The 18650-nt window shown below is 37.0% G+C and overlaps 1 protein-coding gene across 7 annotated transcripts in view; it reads left to right on the top strand.

Annotated features, from left to right (window-relative positions):
- The window catches only part of PPFIBP2 (PPFIA binding protein 2), an 85611-nt gene that overhangs the window by 65981 nt on the left and 980 nt on the right, over window positions 1-18650 (top strand). For 5 of the 7 annotated variants that reach the window (XM_083348898.1, XM_083348900.1, XM_083348902.1 and 2 more), the window contains 12 exons: window positions 1721-1762; window positions 2614-2761; window positions 4852-4987; window positions 5281-5409; window positions 7509-7659; window positions 8762-8873; window positions 9302-9390; window positions 10840-10962; window positions 11347-11472; window positions 13001-13189; window positions 15128-15301; window positions 18267-18332. In XM_083348898.1, coding sequence (XP_083205024.1) covers window positions 1721-1762; window positions 2614-2761; window positions 4852-4987; window positions 5281-5409; window positions 7509-7659; window positions 8762-8873; window positions 9302-9390; window positions 10840-10962; window positions 11347-11472; window positions 13001-13189; window positions 15128-15301; window positions 18267-18332 — 1485 coding nt within the window. Of the gene's footprint in view, window positions 1-1720; window positions 1763-2613; window positions 2762-4851; window positions 4988-5280; window positions 5410-7508; window positions 7660-8761; window positions 8874-9301; window positions 9391-10839; window positions 10963-11346; window positions 11473-13000; window positions 13190-15127; window positions 15885-18266; window positions 18333-18650 lie in introns of those variants that run through there. The other 2 variants (XM_083348901.1, XM_083348904.1) reach the window with 2 other exon arrangements.

The raw sequence follows: 18650 nt of genomic DNA on the forward strand, positions 1-18650 counted from the left end.
GTGGGCTTTCCATTGTATTCCTTCAGTATAATTTGTGTTCTTATGCATAGTAAATGAAGAACTAACTTTCCCAATTACTATATAATTCTAAGGTTTATTTTCTCCTTGTTTTCCACATTTACTCTGTTCTTTTGTGGCGTATAATTTGGATGTACATACAAATAATAGATTTTTAGTGAGACCTTGAGATTGATATACTGTAATGGTGATACCAGAGATTGTGCAATTGGCAAATAGATCCTAGGCCATGGGTAGGCAACCTCGGCTCTTTTATGACTCATGGACTTCAACTCCCAGAATTCCTGAGCCAGCCGTGCTGGCTCAGGAATTCTGGGAGTTGAAGTCCATGAGTCATAAAAGAGCCGAGGTTGCCTACCCCTGTCCTAGGCAGAAGCAGAAATAGCTGATTGTGGCCAAAAACCTGAAAGGGAGACCTTATACCCTTAGGCCAGAAATGGCAGGTTTGTTAATGCTTATCGGGAATATTACAGATTCTGTTTCATTTGCAGCATCCTAGCTGAACCATATCACATACTGGAGCCCTGGGATTCCATACTTGTGAGAATTTGTTTTATAAAACTGTTGGCCATCCATTAATGCACTTTTTCTTCAGTGCACACCTTTCTCTGAAGTTGCTCATTTGCAACTTATTTGAAGCTGAATTCGCTATACTGTAAACAGATGGTTCTATTCCTATTTTTAGTATATAAAAAAATGATGGAACAGAAGATTTGCATCACTTCCATGCACTCTCTATGCTGCCTATATTGCTGAATCCGATCTTTATAACCTAAAAGCAGTAATGTATTGCCATTCACTTTCACAGGGGAATCAGCAGGTCTTTCGTTCCACATAGATACGATAAAAGCACTGATTAGTACAATTAGTATATCTTGCATTCTGTTCATGGAGGAGTGGTGAGATTGGAGTGGGTGTTATTTTTTACTACATTCCAACATGTGCTATGTGTATTGATTTCTGCAGTGGCCAACTTTTGAAGTTTGTTTTCTGTGAGTCAATGATCAGAAAGAATGGAAGGTGACTAGGTTCAGCATACTGTCTGTAGCAACCCCTGCAACAGATTCCATTGACTTGGTAGAAGCTAGACTTAGAAGACAGAATAAAAGGGTTGGAAGGGACCTTGAGGTCTTATAGTCCATTCCCCTGCTCAGGCATAAGATCTTATACCAAATGATTGTCCAATCTGTTCTTGAAAGCCTCAAATGAAGGAGCACCCACAGTTTCTGGAGGCAAGCTATTCCATGATTGTCTTCACTGTCAGGAAATTTCTCCTTAGTTCTAGATTGGATCTCTCTTTAATGGTCTTCCACCCCTTACTTCTTGCCCTCCCCTCTGGTGCTTTGGAGAATAGGTCAACATCTCTGTGACAGTCCCTCAGATATTGGAAGACAGCTTCTTTGTCACTTCTAGTCCTTCTCTTTGTTAGAGTAGACATACCTGGTTCTTTCAACTGTTCATCGTACAGTTTAGCCTCCAGGCCCCTTATCATTTTTGTTGCTCTTCTCTGTATCCTTATGAGAAATGACATGCACATTAATATCAGTATAGCAGGACACTGGATATTGAGGAGAAAATAAACCTATTATTGTTATCCAACAGACTGGACTAAAAATATCGCATCATTTATGTCTACACTAACCTTTTGTTTGTTACTTTCTCTCCCTCATACTTTGAAATTGCCCTTCTTGCAACTTCATAGCATGTTGATGGGAAACCAGTAGAACGTGATCTAGGAGAAGAGGTATATTAACTCCATTTTAACATTTACACTCTGAAAACCATTTCTTTATTTTGTGTGTAATTTTCTTACCTGTGTTACCATGGAATGTGTACTTGAGAATTTTTGTATGTGGGCAGTCTGTGCAAATTAGCCAAACTTTTATTTTTAATTTTTGTATAATAAACATTTAAGTTAAGTCTTAAAATTAACATTTACTAAGGCTAGTGAGTAGGTATAATAGGATGAAGTCATGTCAAAATGCTTGCGTAACTAAATATTAACACATTACTCCTTGCTTTCCTAATCTATAAATGATAACAATTAGGTATTTGTAACAAATGGTCTGTGTAGGCTTCTCAACAGTGAGAATAGTTAAATCGGCCACAAAAGCTATCCATGACTATTCAGCACAGAATTCAGGCACTCAGAAGATATCAAGTGTCAGATAAATTAAGGACATCCATGGTGCATCTGTTCCAGATGTCACACGGATGGTGGCATTTATTTCCTTAAATAATATAGTGATTCCAGTAGCATACAAGGATAAATTAAGATAAAGTAATTACTATAGATTTTGATATGTGGCATGTAAACATTTATATGTGATGAGCACTGCCTTCATTACTCTATTTTTAGCTGTCAAATCCTGCTCTCTTGTACATTCTTTAATCCAGAAAGTCACCTCTCTCCACAATAGTAGAGAATGTTTGAGCACAGTGAGAATTTCTATATTGGCCAAATATTTTTACTTCTCAGAAGACAAATGCTGATAGCTTCTGAACAAAGCGAATGTAGCGTTTTTTTAAAGAAATAATGCTAATAATAACCCTAATTATTTCTCTCTTTTTGTTAAAAAAAATTGTAATGCATAGAATAAAACTCATGTGAAAAGCAGCAAGTACCAAACCTTGCCAGGAAAACTTCCTCGAACAGCACACAATGGAGATAACCACTTGTACAATACACCTACTACTCCATGTTGTATAAATGGCAGTGAGGACAACGGCATACAGAGCCTGAGTATGTACTGTGGAAACAACAATGGACTTGCCATCTATGTGCATTTGTGTATGGTTTAAAAATATTTTTAGAATGTTGCTGAGTAAAATTTGGACTTGTCAGAATAATATGTTATCAAGAGTAATGAATCTTAATTTCCATCAATATGGCTCTTACACTGTAGTGCAGAAAGTTGGAATTTCCTAATTCCCTGAATTCAGAACTGTTAGCTTCATAATTAGTTGATGATGGCCCTAAAATATAATTAGTCTGAGAGTTTGGAGTGTCTATTGATCTAGGAAGAATTTTGTGTATACTGAATTGTTGCATCCACTACAAAGGCTAGAAATGGAACAACTGCAGGGATATGCGCAGAAAAGTTACAATGGCAGCCACAACAATGTCATATGTGACACACATTAAAACCTTGTGGATACCTCTGTTCATGATTATAACTAATCACTGTCAGACCAAGGCAGTGGTGTCCATGCCAGGGTAGGCCCAGGAAAGATAACTTCCATTATTTATTTGTATTACTTTAGTTCCTTCATTCTTTATTTATTATTATTTAATACACTGCCTACATGTTGTTGTAAACCTATTGCACCTTTTTGAATTGCTAATTAGAAATGTCATCATGTCAGCTGAAGCTACCCACAAATTTAACTGGGGCATGTAAATAAGCTGCATGACTTAATGGTTGAATTCCTAACAACTAGGCCAGAATTCCTAAGAACTCTGCCTCTGCTTTTCATTTACATTATAGAGACACTCAAAAACTCAGGCCTGTCAAAATAGTAAACAGTCCTTTTCAAATGCATAGATTCTCCTTGGAAAAAAGATGGTTGGCCTCTCTTTATAAATAAAACTGACAGCTGAGCCCAGAAGATCAGCATGATTTGTTTTTAAGGAGGAAAAAGATGCACATTTTTGCTATGAATTATTTGCATTTTAAATTGTACATTTCTCATAGTAAAAGATTTTCATCTGTACGAAGTACACTCTGCTCCTGAGCATTCAAATTCATCTGCTTTGCTATTTTGCCTCCTGTCCATGTTATTTTTCTTCCTTCGGCTGTTTGCTTTCTCTGCTTTTCTTTAACTTTGTTTTGCTTCAATTTTACATCATCTTTGCTTCTTCATATGGCTTTCTGCTTCTTGGAATGAGTGAAGATCGCATCAGGAGTGTCAGTGCACCAATATTAGGTATTGTATACCTAACTAACATGCCACCTTTATGCTAGAAATAAATAACTTTATCGAAAATACGAACTGCAGGGAGTTGCCTTTTTTAATTGTGATTTCTGATCCAGCAAGTGAAAGCCACATATGGTCCTAATAATACAAGACTGTGTTTAGAGAGCAACACGAGGGATTCTGTGGTTTTTAATGGATACTGGACATGCTTGAAATCTGTATTTAGTGCTTCGAGAGAAAACACTTAGGTTTCGGGGAAAATTTTTTTAAATGCATCTTATTTTTGCCACTAAACCATGCAAAACATAGCTTATGGGAAAACATTTTGGCTATTCCATGCCATAGAGAATTCCGTTCATTTGAAAAATCTTTTTTTTGCATCCATGTTACAAATCAGGCTTTAATTATCATTAATTACCAATATCCAGAATGGGACACCTGCTCAATTTATAATATGATCAGTGAAGTCTTCAGCTAGCCATCCAAGGTTATAGATTAGGTAAAGGTTTCTCCTAGAGCAGGGGTCTGCAACCTTGCGGACTTCAGCTCCCATAATTCCTCAGCATAGCTGGCTGAGGAATTCTGGGAGCTGAAGTCCCCAAGTCTTAAAGTTATCAAGGTTGCAGACCCCTGTCCTAGAGTCTATTATGTCAACAATAGGGGCAATGCTCATCTCCGTTTCTTAGCTGAGGGAGTCAGCATTGTCCAAAGCCATTTCAATGGTCATATGGCCAGCATGACTGTACACTGAGTAAATTAAGTACAATTGCCTTTTTCCCCTTAGAAGACCAGTTTATACATTTGAGAGGATGCAGGCTTTTATTTTTGCAAGCAACAACGGATGGGAATTTTTGCAATTTTGCCCAATATACTCTGAGCAACTGGAGTTTCATAGATATCCTTTGTACTCCACAGGAGCCCCTGACCACATGGACAGCGCAACTTCAGAGGAACTTTCACCCTTGTCGTCTGGAACAAATTCAGGTGCACAGTCTCCATTATCTCCAGACAGTAAAAGAAGTCCAAAAGGAATTAAAAAAATATGGGGAAAGTAAGTGTGCTCCCCCCCCGCTCTACCTCATTTATTTATTTATTTTACATTTACATTTACATTGCTCAGTACACATCATGTATAGTAACAATAATAATAGATAAAAATCGCATAGTAAAACAAAATATGAAAGGAAAATCCAGGAGACACAAGTAATAATAAATTAATGAATCCACCTGAAGAAACATTAGAAACTGTAGGGTACCTGACATTAAAAGTTCAGGTATTGGTATGTAAAAGTTGCTGAAAGATGAATCTCTGACGACTTAGCATTTTTAATATCTCCATAAAAGGATACGTCGAACTCAATCTGGAAATTTCCCTGGAGATGATCTAGGCTTAGTTGAATTTCGAAGAGGTGGACTCCGTGCAACAGCTGGACCTCGATTATCTCGGTCAAAGGACACCAAGGGACAAAAGAGGTAGAAGATGGCTATTTATTTATTTTCCTGTGGCTAGCTATTTGCTTAAGTGTTTCTAGTCCCTTGACTAAATTCACTATGCAGTGAAAAACATTGATTTATCATTATGTAGAGATTTTCAAACCAATTGCTGAATATGTACTTGTAGTCATGAAATGCTTCGAAAGATTGGTTCTCCAACATCTTAGGACATGCCTCCCACTGGACTTTGATAAACATCAATTTGCCTACAGGGGAAATAGGTCGACAGACGATGCCATAGCTACTGCTTTACATTCTGTAGCAAGTCATCTCGAGAAACCTGGTAGTTACGTCAGGATGCTTTTTGTTGACTACAGCTCGGCTTTCAACACCATTTTGCCGAGCATTCTCATCGAGAAGCTGACTGACTTGAAATTCTCCCCCGCTATCTGCGATTGGATTCAAGACTTTCTTGGGGATCGGGTACAAACAGTGAGGGTCGGGTCTGCTTTGTCCACCCCCCTGAAGCTTTGCACCGGCACGCCACAGGGCTGTGTGCTTAGCCCCTACCTGTACTCTTTATACACTTATGATTGTGTATCATCTGACCCATCCACTGCGATAATCAAGTTCGCAGATGATACAACTGTGGTGGGTCTTATTACAGGTGGGGATGAGACAGCATATAGGGCGGAGGTACAAAAACTATCCATATGGTGTAGTAACAACAACTTGCACCTAAACATCGGCAAGACGAAAGAGATGGTGTTAGACTTCCGGAGGAAAAAGGAGGAACCTGCCCCACTTTACATCGGGGAGGACTGTGTAGAGAGAGTTTCCTCCTTTAAATTTCTGGGAGTCTACCTCTGTGAAGATCTGACCTGGAAAGTTAACACAACCCAGGTGGCTAGAAAGGCCCAACAGAGGCTTCACTTTCTTAGGATCTTGCGGAAGAACAGGGTAGAACAACAGCTAATGACCCTCTTTTACCGGTCTACCATAGAGAGCGTCCTCTCGTATGGTATTGTGGTTTGGTATGCTGGTTTGACAGCCGCGGATAGGAAAGTATTACAGAGGGTAGTGAGCACAGCACAAGACATTGTGGGCTGTCCCCTGACACCACTGGATGACATCACCAGGGCTCGCTGCCTTGGAAGAGTGAGGAAGATTCTCAGGGATGACTCACACCTGGACGGTATCTCTTTACTCTCCTACCATCCGGTAGGAGATATAGGAATATAGCCAGCCGTACCAACAGGCTGAAGAATAGCTTTTATCCGTGGGCTGTTAGGCTTTTAAATGGGACGTAATCTTATGCAGAATTGACTTGGGAGGCCGGTGTGTGGTGTAGTTGGTTCACATAGTGTGGTGGGATGGAGGGTTTGTTGTCACTGTGTGTTGGGGGGAGAGAGCACAGGGGGAGGCTCAGCTAATCTCAATGTACACATGTTGTACTTTGACAATAAAGGTTTATTATTTATTAATTGTACAAGATGCATTCAACTGTTTAGGAACCTTTATCAGTAGTAATTCTTATTTACACAGCTTCACTGTGCAGTGGGAATTTTTTCTTTTCCCACTTATATTTGGTTGCAGATTCTGGAGCAAGCATATTTTTCGCTTCTGTGCTTAGGCTACTTCCCATTAACCTTATCAAAATGGACTTTGGTTGTTTGCAACTGAGTCATAGCAAGTGACCAAAGAGCAAATTCATTTGCATTTGCAATGGGATTAGTATGAAATGCTAAAATCTAAATGTCATGCTGAAGCTATTGGGGTTCCATTTTTGCCAAATTAGTTTATCTGTATGTTTCTGAGAAATATTACAATTTTATCAATATTCCAAGTCGATGCATAGCAAATTTCCTTATTCTTGAAAATAAAAACCAACTGCAAGGAAGCAAAAATATACTGGTAATTCTTTAAATCTCTGTGCTCAAGATTTTCTGCATATAATCTCCCCATATTATTATGATAATAATCCAGATTAAGACCTTAATCTGAAATGACTGATAGTTAGAAAAGTGTTATATATTTATTTATTCAATTTATCTTACATCTTAGTCCCAGTTGTGGATCGCATATTGTTGATAACGATATGCTAATTTAAATCCCTTTTCCTTAATTATGGTTCTTAGTGATCATAATGCCCCATTTGCCCAATGGGGCACTGAACGCGTTTGCAACTGGCTTGAGGACTTTGGTCTTGGTCAGTATGTCATTTTTGCAAGACAGTGGATAACATCTGGCCATACACTTCTGACAGCAACACCTCAGGATATGGAAAAGGTAAACGTTCTAAATTGCTAAAAGTTCCATTAAGAATTCATTCTGGGGTGTTTTTTTCCTGTTTGCTGGTTGCATTCAGGTGATACTATATATTAACACGTGAAATGTTAGTACCGCTTCATGATGCCTTGGTAAGATCACATTTGGAATATTGCATCCATTTTCAGTTGCCATGATATAAAAAGATGTTGAGAGTCTAGAAAGAGAGCAAAGAGCAACAAAGATGATTAGGGGTCTGGAGGCTAAAACATATAAAAATGGCAATAGGAACTGGGCATGGCTAGTCTAATGAAGAGAAGGACGAGGGGTGACATGATAGCAGTGTTCCACTATCTAAGGGGCTGCCACAAAGAAGAGGGAGTCAAGCTATTCTCCAAAGCGCCTGAAGGCAGGACAAGAAGCAAAGGATGGAAACTAATCAAGGAGAGAACCAACCTAAAACTAAGGAGGAATTTCCTGCCATTTAGAACATTTAATCAGTGGAACAACTTCCTCCAGAAGTTGTGGGTATCCAATACTGGAGGTTTTTAAAAAGAGATTGGACAACCATTTGTCTGAAATGATACAAGGTTTCCTGCTTGAGCAGGGGGTTGGATTAGATGACCTCCAAGGTACTTTCCAACTCTGTTATATGTAATTTTGAAAATATTAAAGAAATATCCCCTGGTGTTACTTGATCTGGCTGCAGCAGTATGGTTGGATTATCTCCCAAAAATATAAAGCAGAGGTCTAAGCAGGGAAAATGAATACATATGTCAGATATAATTGACATATATTTTTTTCTGCATATTTTAAGCTTAAAAGTGAAATACAGTATTTATCATCCATAGGTCCAAAAAAAAAATCAGCCATGCATATATTGAATTATTCAGTTATTCAAAAGAGTTGCTCTTTTTAGCAACTTTATGTCATGTACTAGCAGGCAACAAATTGGATATCTTGAGGTTTAAACATTAAAACATTAATATTACTTTGGAAATTCCCAATTTCCAATTCAGCATAGTATCTTTTATTCAAGAACTTCAGTGTATTTGTGATCTATTTGAAGAGGTGTCAAGTTGAAAGGTACTGTTTTAGTTATCATCATTGCTTCCCCTTACAGGAATTAGGAATTAAGCATCCTTTACACAGAAAGAAATTGGTTTTGGCAATCAAAGCTATAAATGCAAAACAAGATGATAAGTCTGCACAGTTAGATCATATCTGGGTTACACGTAAGTATTTGAAATGGCAAAAGGAAATGAAAATCCGATTGATTAGGTTTCTAGCCTACTTTACAATTTAAAAATGTGTATGTGTTTTTTTTTAAAAACCTATTCAGCTTTAATTTCATCTCTAGAAACATTACAGAGATATGTGGCTTTATTTTCATTTTCTTCAGTTTTATTTCCTTGACATGTTTTTAAGCATTGCATTGCTTTGTATAAACTATGAAATTAGATGGAAGATTTCTTAGAAAACTTTTTTGATGGGAAAAATATTAAATATGTAGAAGTGACACAAACAATAGGGATGGAAATCATATTATTCCCCAGAGAATATAGGAAGAAACCTTCTGCAAAAACAAAATTTAGTCTTGTGAACAAATGAACTGGTGTTTTTTTTTATTACGCAGTAAAATATATTTGTGTGCATTCCACAGGATGGCTTGATGATATTGGTTTACCTCAGTACAAAGATCAGTTTCATGAATCACGAGTTGATGGCAGAATGCTGCAATATCTAACTGTGGTAAGGTAGCTAAAATTTGTATTTTCAAAGTTTGGGACTAGCAAAAGTTCCTTTCTTTCATTCAAATGTGTGACCTGGAGCAGAAGAGAATAATTTTATCCTAGCATTTCTTTCTTTCAAAACCATTTTTAGAATTTGCATTCCCAAGTATTGTCAATATTTAACTTTCCAGACACTTTGAGTGGGCAGAAAGCTAACTCAGATCATTTTGGGACCTTTATGGTAAACATGACAATGGGAAACTCCCACACACATACTTTTTTAAAAAACCAACACTAATTGCTGCTCTAGCTTAAAACAAGTGAATGTTTTTTTGTTAAAATCATACTACAAAAAAGGATAAATCTCATCCTACAACACATCTCAATCCTATAAAAATTATTATTAAAACGATAGATCAATCTAAACAACGTACTATGTGTACATATTTTTTTTGTTCAGCCATGTCCAATTTTCAGAGGCTTCCTGGACAAATCCCTGCAGTTTTGTTGGCAAGGTTTTTCAACAGTGGTTTGCCATAGCCTCCTTTCTGACTGGATCAAGGTCACCCAGAGGGCCTTGTGCCTAAGACGGGATTGAAACTCATGGCCTCCTGTTTTAGTCTGATGCCTTAATCATTAAATCAAACTGGCTCTCATGCATACACAATATGTTTATATATACTGCCAGTGTCATAATACAAAGGAGTAAACAAAACAGAACAGACCAAAACAACCACCAGATTTTTATTTTATTTTTTTTGATCCAGAACTGAGATGTACAATAGGCAAAAGAAACAGTCAGCTTCAGAACTCCAGCACACTGTAAAATGGAGGGGAATCTCCCGCTCATTAGTTGCATGAGGCAGCATTGCACCTTCCTTAAACTGATGACTCCCCAGTATTTTATAAAGCACATTAAAGGTAGTCCTCAGCTTAAAATCATTTGTTTAGCAGCCATTCAGAGTTACAATGGTACTGGAAAAAAGTGTCTTTAAGACTGATCCTTGCACTTACAGGCACTTGCCAACAGCATGTGTTTGCGACTGTTGCAGTGTCTCAGGGTCATGTGACTTCCATCTGCGTCCTTCCCAGCCATCTTCCAACAAGCAAAGTCAATGGGAGAAGCCGAATTTGCTTCACGGCCATGTGGTTTGCTTAACACACGTTGCAAAAAAAAAAAGTTCCTAAAATCGGGCCTGACTCACTTAACAACTGCCTTGCTTAGCGATGGAAATTCTGTTCCCAGTTGTGGCTGTCAGTCGAGGAAGATTCCGTGGTGACAGAACAAGAAACGGTGCTTCCCTTTTTACTTTGTGTGCTCTGATAACAGTAGTAGAAATCACAGTGATGGTACATACAGGCCCCAATAGGAAAAGAAAAATTGTGTTGTTCTGGTTTCTTAAACTAAGAAATTCCAATTCTACAGTTTAATAGCTTTATTCTATTAAACCAATGGTTTCCTTTACAGAATGACCTCCTCTTCCTCAAAGTCACAAGCCAGCTGCATCACCTCAGCATTAAATGTGCCATTCACGTGCTACACATGAACAGCTTTAACCCACATTGCTTACGCAGAAGACCAGCAGATGAGGTGAGATAAAAATCATTGATTTTTGCGTCTTAGGCTCAGTGCTCATATATCCATTGGTGAGGAAATCTATCAGACTTTTTTGTTCCTGGGCAAGCTCACTAGTTAATTTCTCCTTGCCTTTTGCTTCTGCTCAGAGAAATATGAATGCCAGGTCCATATTTATATGCAATTCTAAGTATAAGATTGATTACGGCCTACATTTTACCTTACAGATTGAAATGCAAATGGATATTTGTGGAAAAAGTGGGGGGGGGGGGAATTTAAATAAAGCCTACAAAACAGATTAAGGAAGAATTACTGAATATTTAGAAACATCACTTTATTAGCAGCATCTAGGTGTAGTTTACTGTATTTACCATGCCTTTTTTCCCCCCTACAACACAGAATAATGTTTTACCATCAGAAGTAGTTCAATGGTCAAATCATAGAGTGATGGAATGGCTCCGATCAGTAGATTTGGCAGAATATGCACCAAACCTTCGAGGAAGTGGCGTTCACGGTGGACTCATCGTAAGAGAAAAGAGCTTAATTTCCTTTAGGTTTTGCAATATAAATATTAACATGACGGTTATTGACACAGCAGCTTTCAGTTTTCAATGTTTGTGCCTATTTTGTTTGAAGAAGAGGAAAGCCATAATAATAATAATAATAATAATAATAATAATAATAATAATAATAATAATAATAATAATAATAATAGTAGTAGTAGTAGTAGTAGTAGTAGTAGTAGTACATTGTAAGTTTATTACAATGGCAATTTTTTTCCTCTGAGTGTTTTATGTAAAATAAATTTGGCAATATTTAACTTAGATTTTACAAATCATCTTGTGTTATAAACCAGTACCCAAATCATTAGCACTTCATATATGAAATAAATTAGAGAGCAGAAACTACTTTTGATAAAATGTTGGCTAAGTCTTAATGAATATAAAGTATCCCAGGCAAAGGAGAACACATTATCCTTCATCATGAATCGTTTTAAACAACAGTGCAAACTCAAGTGGCTTAGACTGAAGATGGACAGTTACAAATGCTCTTTAAAACAATTGTGTTCTTGACATCAGTTATTGTTTATCTTATTTAAAACAAGCTCACATTAGCCTAGGAACTGTATACATTTCATAACGTTATATCAAGCATATAATCCTCCTCTTCCTTCTTTTAAATCTTTTTCTACAATTGATTCCTTCCTTTGTGCCTCTAAAAATGACACAACAGATGTTATGCATGTAGATAGTGTGTATGTATGTGTATGTGTGTATACACACACACACACATATAGTCCTACTTAATTCTGTTCATCTCTTCTTCTTACAGTTTTCTGTTCTTTCTTTCTCTTGTGCTATTTTTCATCATTCAACTATACATGTAATATCCATTGAGGCAATGGCCTTGTTATAAATGACCGATACCCCTTTTTAAACATTGGCTTGGATCCTGGCTTCCGTGAACAAAACTAAGCTCCCCAAAGTTCTCACTGCTGGACAGAAAAGTTGGAATTTTTTTATACATTTGTTACAATCCCCTCCCATAGATTTGTTGCAATTGAATGGGGCACCCTCCAGTATAGCATGGAAATATAGGAGGAAAGGGAATTAATCATTTCTTTTCCTGACATTGGGAGTTTCTGCTGACTCAAAATGCTAGGAATTACTCCAGGATCCGAGTCATTATGGCTTGCATTAAGAAATGTGATCAAATGGAAATGGAAGGGCCTACTCATCCTACAGTATAGATCTGAAACTTCAATATAACTGTCTGAAACAGATGTTTTTGTTTGATATCCCAAAGAAGTGCCGCTTAAAATGGCATTTTAAAAAAATTATATTTCCTGTTAATGTGATAGAGTTGCCGGAAACAGATTATAATGGTTAACATGTGAAAAACCCTGACGCTGCTTTCTGGCTCTGTGATACAGTAACACATCCCACATTAGCAGAGCAAATGAAACCAGGCAATCCTCAGAATAGCCTTTGAATACCTTGCTGCTTAGAGACCACACTTCAAGCAGCACAGATGCTCTTTGTTTCTCCCACAGATCCTGGAGCCTCGTTTCAATGGAGACACTCTAGCAATGCTCCTCAACATTCCACCCCAAAAGACTCTGCTAAGACGCCACTTAACCACAAATTTCAATGTGCTGATCGGGCCAGAGGCTCAGCAAGATAAAAGGGAAATCGTGGAATCTACCGCTTATACAGCTCTGACTACCACCGCAAAAGTCCGGGTAGGCTATAGAGAAGCCATGCAAACTTTAGAAATCCTGCTTGAGTTCCTAGTTGGCAATTTAAAAGCCAGTAATCTCTTAGGCAGCAATCTTGTATTTCATGTTAACTACTTGAGAGTGAGTTTCACGGAGAGGTCAGTAGGAGTTCTTTTGAAATAGTTGGATAAGAGCTGTTATAACTGGCATGTTATTTGAAAACCGAGGCTTTTAGTACACTAAGAGCCTGCGTCCCCAAAGAATTCTGGGAAATCTGGCTAAGTGAGGTTGAGGATTTCATTTAGTGTCCTCAAAAAGGAAATACCTGCTCTGGTTATTAAGCCATTTTGAGGCTCTAGCAACAGTATCTGCATCTGCAGAGTATTGCAGGCTTTTCTTTAGTAGCTGAAATACTGTACTTAAACGTATCCGTGGGATGGAAAGGCAGCATAGCTTCCAGCCAGGGAACAATGATGTAAACATTACCCTGCTGATGGTTGCATCTGACATATTCATTTTATGTTCAGTATATTAGGTTAAATTTTAAAGCCAGTCTGGTCTCATAAGTTAAGGACTGGGCTGGAGTGGGGAAACTTGAATTCTAGTCCTCTTTCAGCTTTAGAAGTCAGCTAGGTGACTTTGAGCCAGTTATTCCCTCTCAGCCCTAGGAAGAAGGCAGGGGCAAAACGATTCTTCCAAAATAATGCAGGGGTTTATATCAAGGCACACAGATTCAAAGGCACACATACAAGGCTGATTCACACACACACACACACACACACAGAGAGAGAGAGAGAGAGAGAAAAAAAGACAGAAGATGAGATAGTAGGGCTTATTTCTAAGTGAACATAATAGGAGGATGGTCATGTCTGTGATGTTAACCAGGATTCATTATGGGGCAATATATTTGCAATGATAATTTTCTTTTTCTTTCTTTCTTTGGAAACAATGCTTGTTTGTCCAGATTTTTTTAAAGCTTGGGTTTTGTTTTTTTGTTTTTTCAAAAAAAAAACATCCATGGGTTGTTGCTGCTATGGTTTTGTGCCACTTGAAAGGTTTGATATTTGGGAGCAGGTATGGAAGAAAAACTCTCCATAATGACATATGGAACTTTGTGTGTGTTTCTCAGCACTGAGTAGAGTAGTTTGTTTGTTTTAAAGAAGCATTTATTTATGTTCTGCTAGTTTGCATATCACACATTCTGCACCTGGGATCAGTTTTTCTTCGGTGGGTGAATTAGTGCCCTTAAAAGTATGCATGCCCTTAAGGATCTTAAATGTACCTAGAAGAGTCAAGGTTGAATAGGAACAAGATGGCAGCAGTAGAAAGTTTAGTCTCACTTCTCTCAAGACTTGTCTGGCTTCTCGGAAAGCCTGCCTTCTTGTAACCAACGAGGGATGCTGCTGTTGTATCTTACACTGAGAATCTGCCTTTAACAGGAAGCTGGACTAAATAACCTCTGAAGCATCTTCTAGTATTTTGATTCTTTGTGTAGGGAGTCCTGGAATTCTATATTGGGATTTGCAAATACTGTGACTTTGGAAGCACAGAACAAATTGTTTTAAGACTTCATCTAACTATTATCATCCCTCTCCTTTTAAAGGATAATATGTTAATACTTCTTGCTGAAATGGTGAACAGTTACATTCTGATTTTTAAAGAACTTTACTTCAGGTTCGTTTCCCTACACAGAGTCCAAAAAATTATGTCAGTGAGCCCATTACTAGCCATCCTCCTCAGCAAAAAGACAATCCTCCCCTTTCCTTTTAATGCATTTGTTCATTTCCTACAGGAACTTGAAAAATCAATGAAAATGTTCAAATTAATCTTGTAAAGTCTGTGAAAGGTGTTATTATTTAGCAGAGGTCATTTTTAACTGTCAGTGTTTTTTCTGTGTTTCCTCTGTAGTGATTATCTGACAAAGCTTTCTCTTTTTCTCCACCCACCCTTCATTCTTGACAGCCAAAGAAACTTGGATTTTCACATTTTGGAAACTTAAGAAAAAAGAAGTTTGATGAATCTACAGATTATATTTGCCCTATGGATACAAGTATAACCAATGGCACTCAGAAGAGCTATGGTGCATATAGAGTGCATAACACCCTCCCTGACAAAGAATTAGACAAACTGGATCAGGTGGGCCAAGGGGACTGATAACACTCACCTTTCATCCTCTTGATGTATTCTGGAGCTTACAGATAACCTTTTCTTATAATTTAACTAAAGTGCATAATGCATCTGCATGTCTTTAGTTAATGTATTAGGATGAAGCTTGAAGAATCTTTAAAATATCATTTGGGAAAAAATTTTTCCCCCATTTGCAACTGTTTCATCCTACTCATCTTCTCAAGCCCTTTTTCAGGAAAAGAAAAAGCTTTACACAACAGTTGTAGCTGACATTCAAGGCACCTAAAATTGAGCATGAGTGTTCTCTGAGCTGCTGTGGCAGGACAGAGCTTTTTATATTTCATTTATAATGCCCAACAATAATTTTTAACATTTTGTATTAGCTTTTTCATGCCCACAGTGGTAAGAATGATCTATTTTATTCTTGACAGCACAGCTGGATTGTATATTTTTATTAAAATATGTTATTTTAATTGTGCAGTGTCTGCACCATAGTGGTTACATACAATAGAACATTAAAATATAGGCCTAATCAATCTTTTCTAAAAAAAAATCTGAATACAATTTCTTGAAGAAAGCAATAAAATATTTACTTGCGAAAACCTCTAATTGTTTTTGTTGTGATTATTCTTTTTGTGATTGAATTATGGTTTAAAAAGTACTTAGAGTGATTTTATGAATTGCTGCCCCAAGGAATACTACACAGAAACATGTGTAAAGTAATTTTTTAAAAGCCTGAAAAATGGAGTAATTGGGAGTTTTCTGCAAGATATAAAATAGCAAGCCAAACCTCCACTTAAACTGATCAGAAAAATTATGGTAATAACACAAGATCAATTGCAAAGTTTTTTTTCATATGCATGATTTACTACATCTAACACATTCCATTTTTCTCTCATTTAAAATGTAATTGTTTTTCTATTTTGTTTAAAGCATGTAATTTGTTCGGTATGTGTTTGATTTAGACACGATCAGAACTATTTTAATGTTCGGTTTATTTTTAAAACACAGGTTTCAGTCTAACTCCTGGAGCTTCTTAAAATTAAACACTCATAAAGTATAGATTTTTCCTTACATTTTCTTAGCCTCCTAACTTTGAGCTCAGCCTCTTTTCATTTCAGACTCACTGAGAACTCCCCTCTCAGTGAGGATAAAGGATCTGCGTGGTTTACAGGAATCAGTTTTGTACAGAAAAGCTTCTCAGTACGCATGCATGTAATACCACAAAGTAAATGAAAATTAAACTTGGAATTTGCATGCTTTAAATATTATGATTCCTGGTAACTTGTAATTTGGAGTTATATGCTGTTTCACTGTCCATTTAAAGCAGTCATGGTTACAGTTTGGAAACCACGGAACCACACACTGTTTGAAGACCCATCTGTTCTGTCCCAATTCATTTAAAGCAGTGTTTCTTAAACTTGGCAATTTTAAGATATTTGGACTTCAACTCCCAGAAATTTCCAGCCCGAACATTGATTTAAAAGAAGTCATCAAAATTTAATTGAATTTCCATGAACACTGGCTTGGTATGGAATACCAGTGTGGAATATACAGCTGAGTAACATTCATGGACTGTATCTTAGAGTCATATTAATAAGTATATAAGTTTGCCAGCTACTGTTTCCTTAGAAAAATCATTACAGAGATGAGGCTCTCTTGTCTTAAAATAAAATGTTTATTTTAATGGGAGGAAAACTATGCTCTTAAATTGTGCTATCCCAGATGCTAGCCCTTATGGCTTGCAAGAATCCTTAAACACATCCAGTCAATTGTATGATTTGCTAGTAGGCCTATTTGAGTGTCACTTAAGGCTGATTTGTATAGAATACTGTAAGGTTAGACAAAGGTGTCTATCCCAAAATAAAGCCCAGGCTATCTGGAATAGGGAGATTATAAGAAATCCAACTTTGGAAAAGGCACACATCTAAGTAAGGCTCGCTGATAAATGTCAATTTCTAAAATTTGCAAGGGGAAGGGATAGTGTGAAAAACACAAGTCAACATAGGCCACAAGAATTAGCTATAATTTATTTTATTTATTTATTTTATTTATTTAGATTTATATACCGCCCTTTCCCGAAGGACTCAGGGCGGTTTACAGGGTATTTAAAAGAAAATCAATACAAAAGTTAAAACATAATTAAAAAAGATTAAATGAAACCCTGAGAAAAAATAAAAACCCAGTTAAAATTAAAAATTAAAAAATTCTCAGCCTGGGCCAGAGAGCTCGAAGAGCCAGGTCTTCAGGTCCTGTACTTAGGCACCTAATCTCCCATGGATCTAAACAAGACAGGCAGCCTAATCAGTTCAGAAACAAACTACCATCACCACGAATATCTCTGAATACCGAAATTCAGGCCCTACAATGGGGACGTTGAGTGGGATTGAAAAGGGGAAAGAACAGTGGTCATATTCCTACTTTCTCTGTTACAGTGACAACTGCCATGACTAAATACTGTAATGGAGCCAAATAAAAAACTGAAAAACATTTTAGAATAATGAAGCATTGAACATATTAATGGATATCTTATGTGTTAAACAATGAACATGAATGTTTGAGCTATTAAAATAGTTATGATAAGCATTTGAATCTGTGCATGAGATCAAGAAATGCTTTTTGAATTACCAAAAACAGCTCTGTTTCATTCTTTTTATTTAAAAATATAGTATCAAACTAGAACTTTTTTAAAAAGAGAAGTTGCGATGAATTGCCTTTTCATTTTTGGTCCCATTAACCTACTAATTGTTATATGGAGTGGTGTCAGATATATGTTTATGGAAAATGTGCAACTTGGAAATATTTCCAGTATTGGGGGTGGGGGCAATCATCTAATTCAACTTCAACTTCCTGAAGACAGAGACATCTGTCATATGTGTGGAACCGTTCAGCTATCCCAAAACTTGTGCATGCAGATTTGACTAAGATTGCATGGCTGCTTTAATTTCATCTAGTTGCCGAAATGATTTTGCAGATGGACCATTCAGAAGGAACAGTGATGCAAATAGGGGAGCTGTCTCGAGGAATAAACAACCTTACGGTATGTATGAATTCAAGAGGACCATCTACAAGTTTTATTATTGATCATTGCTAATCAGCAATATAATATTAGCTGCCATCGCCATGCATGAGAGGGATTCCTGAGCTCTATCAAGCTCCCCTCATTTATGTTTTTTGTTCCCACTGAGGTCATTGGAAGAAAACACTATTAATTTCAAAATGTATCCTTTAAGAGAGGAATGAAGAAGGCTAGGCTTCTGATACAGAAAAGGATTTTGGGTAAACCCTTTCATAAATTATAAAAACATTTCTTACTTTCTGATATATCTGACTAGATATGGCTTGATTTTTTTTTTAA

The sequence above is a fragment of the Vipera ursinii genome (genome assembly GCF_947247035.1).
Source record: "Vipera ursinii genome assembly, chromosome: 1".
In the NCBI taxonomy this organism is placed as follows: Eukaryota; Metazoa; Chordata; class Lepidosauria; order Squamata; family Viperidae; genus Vipera; species Vipera ursinii.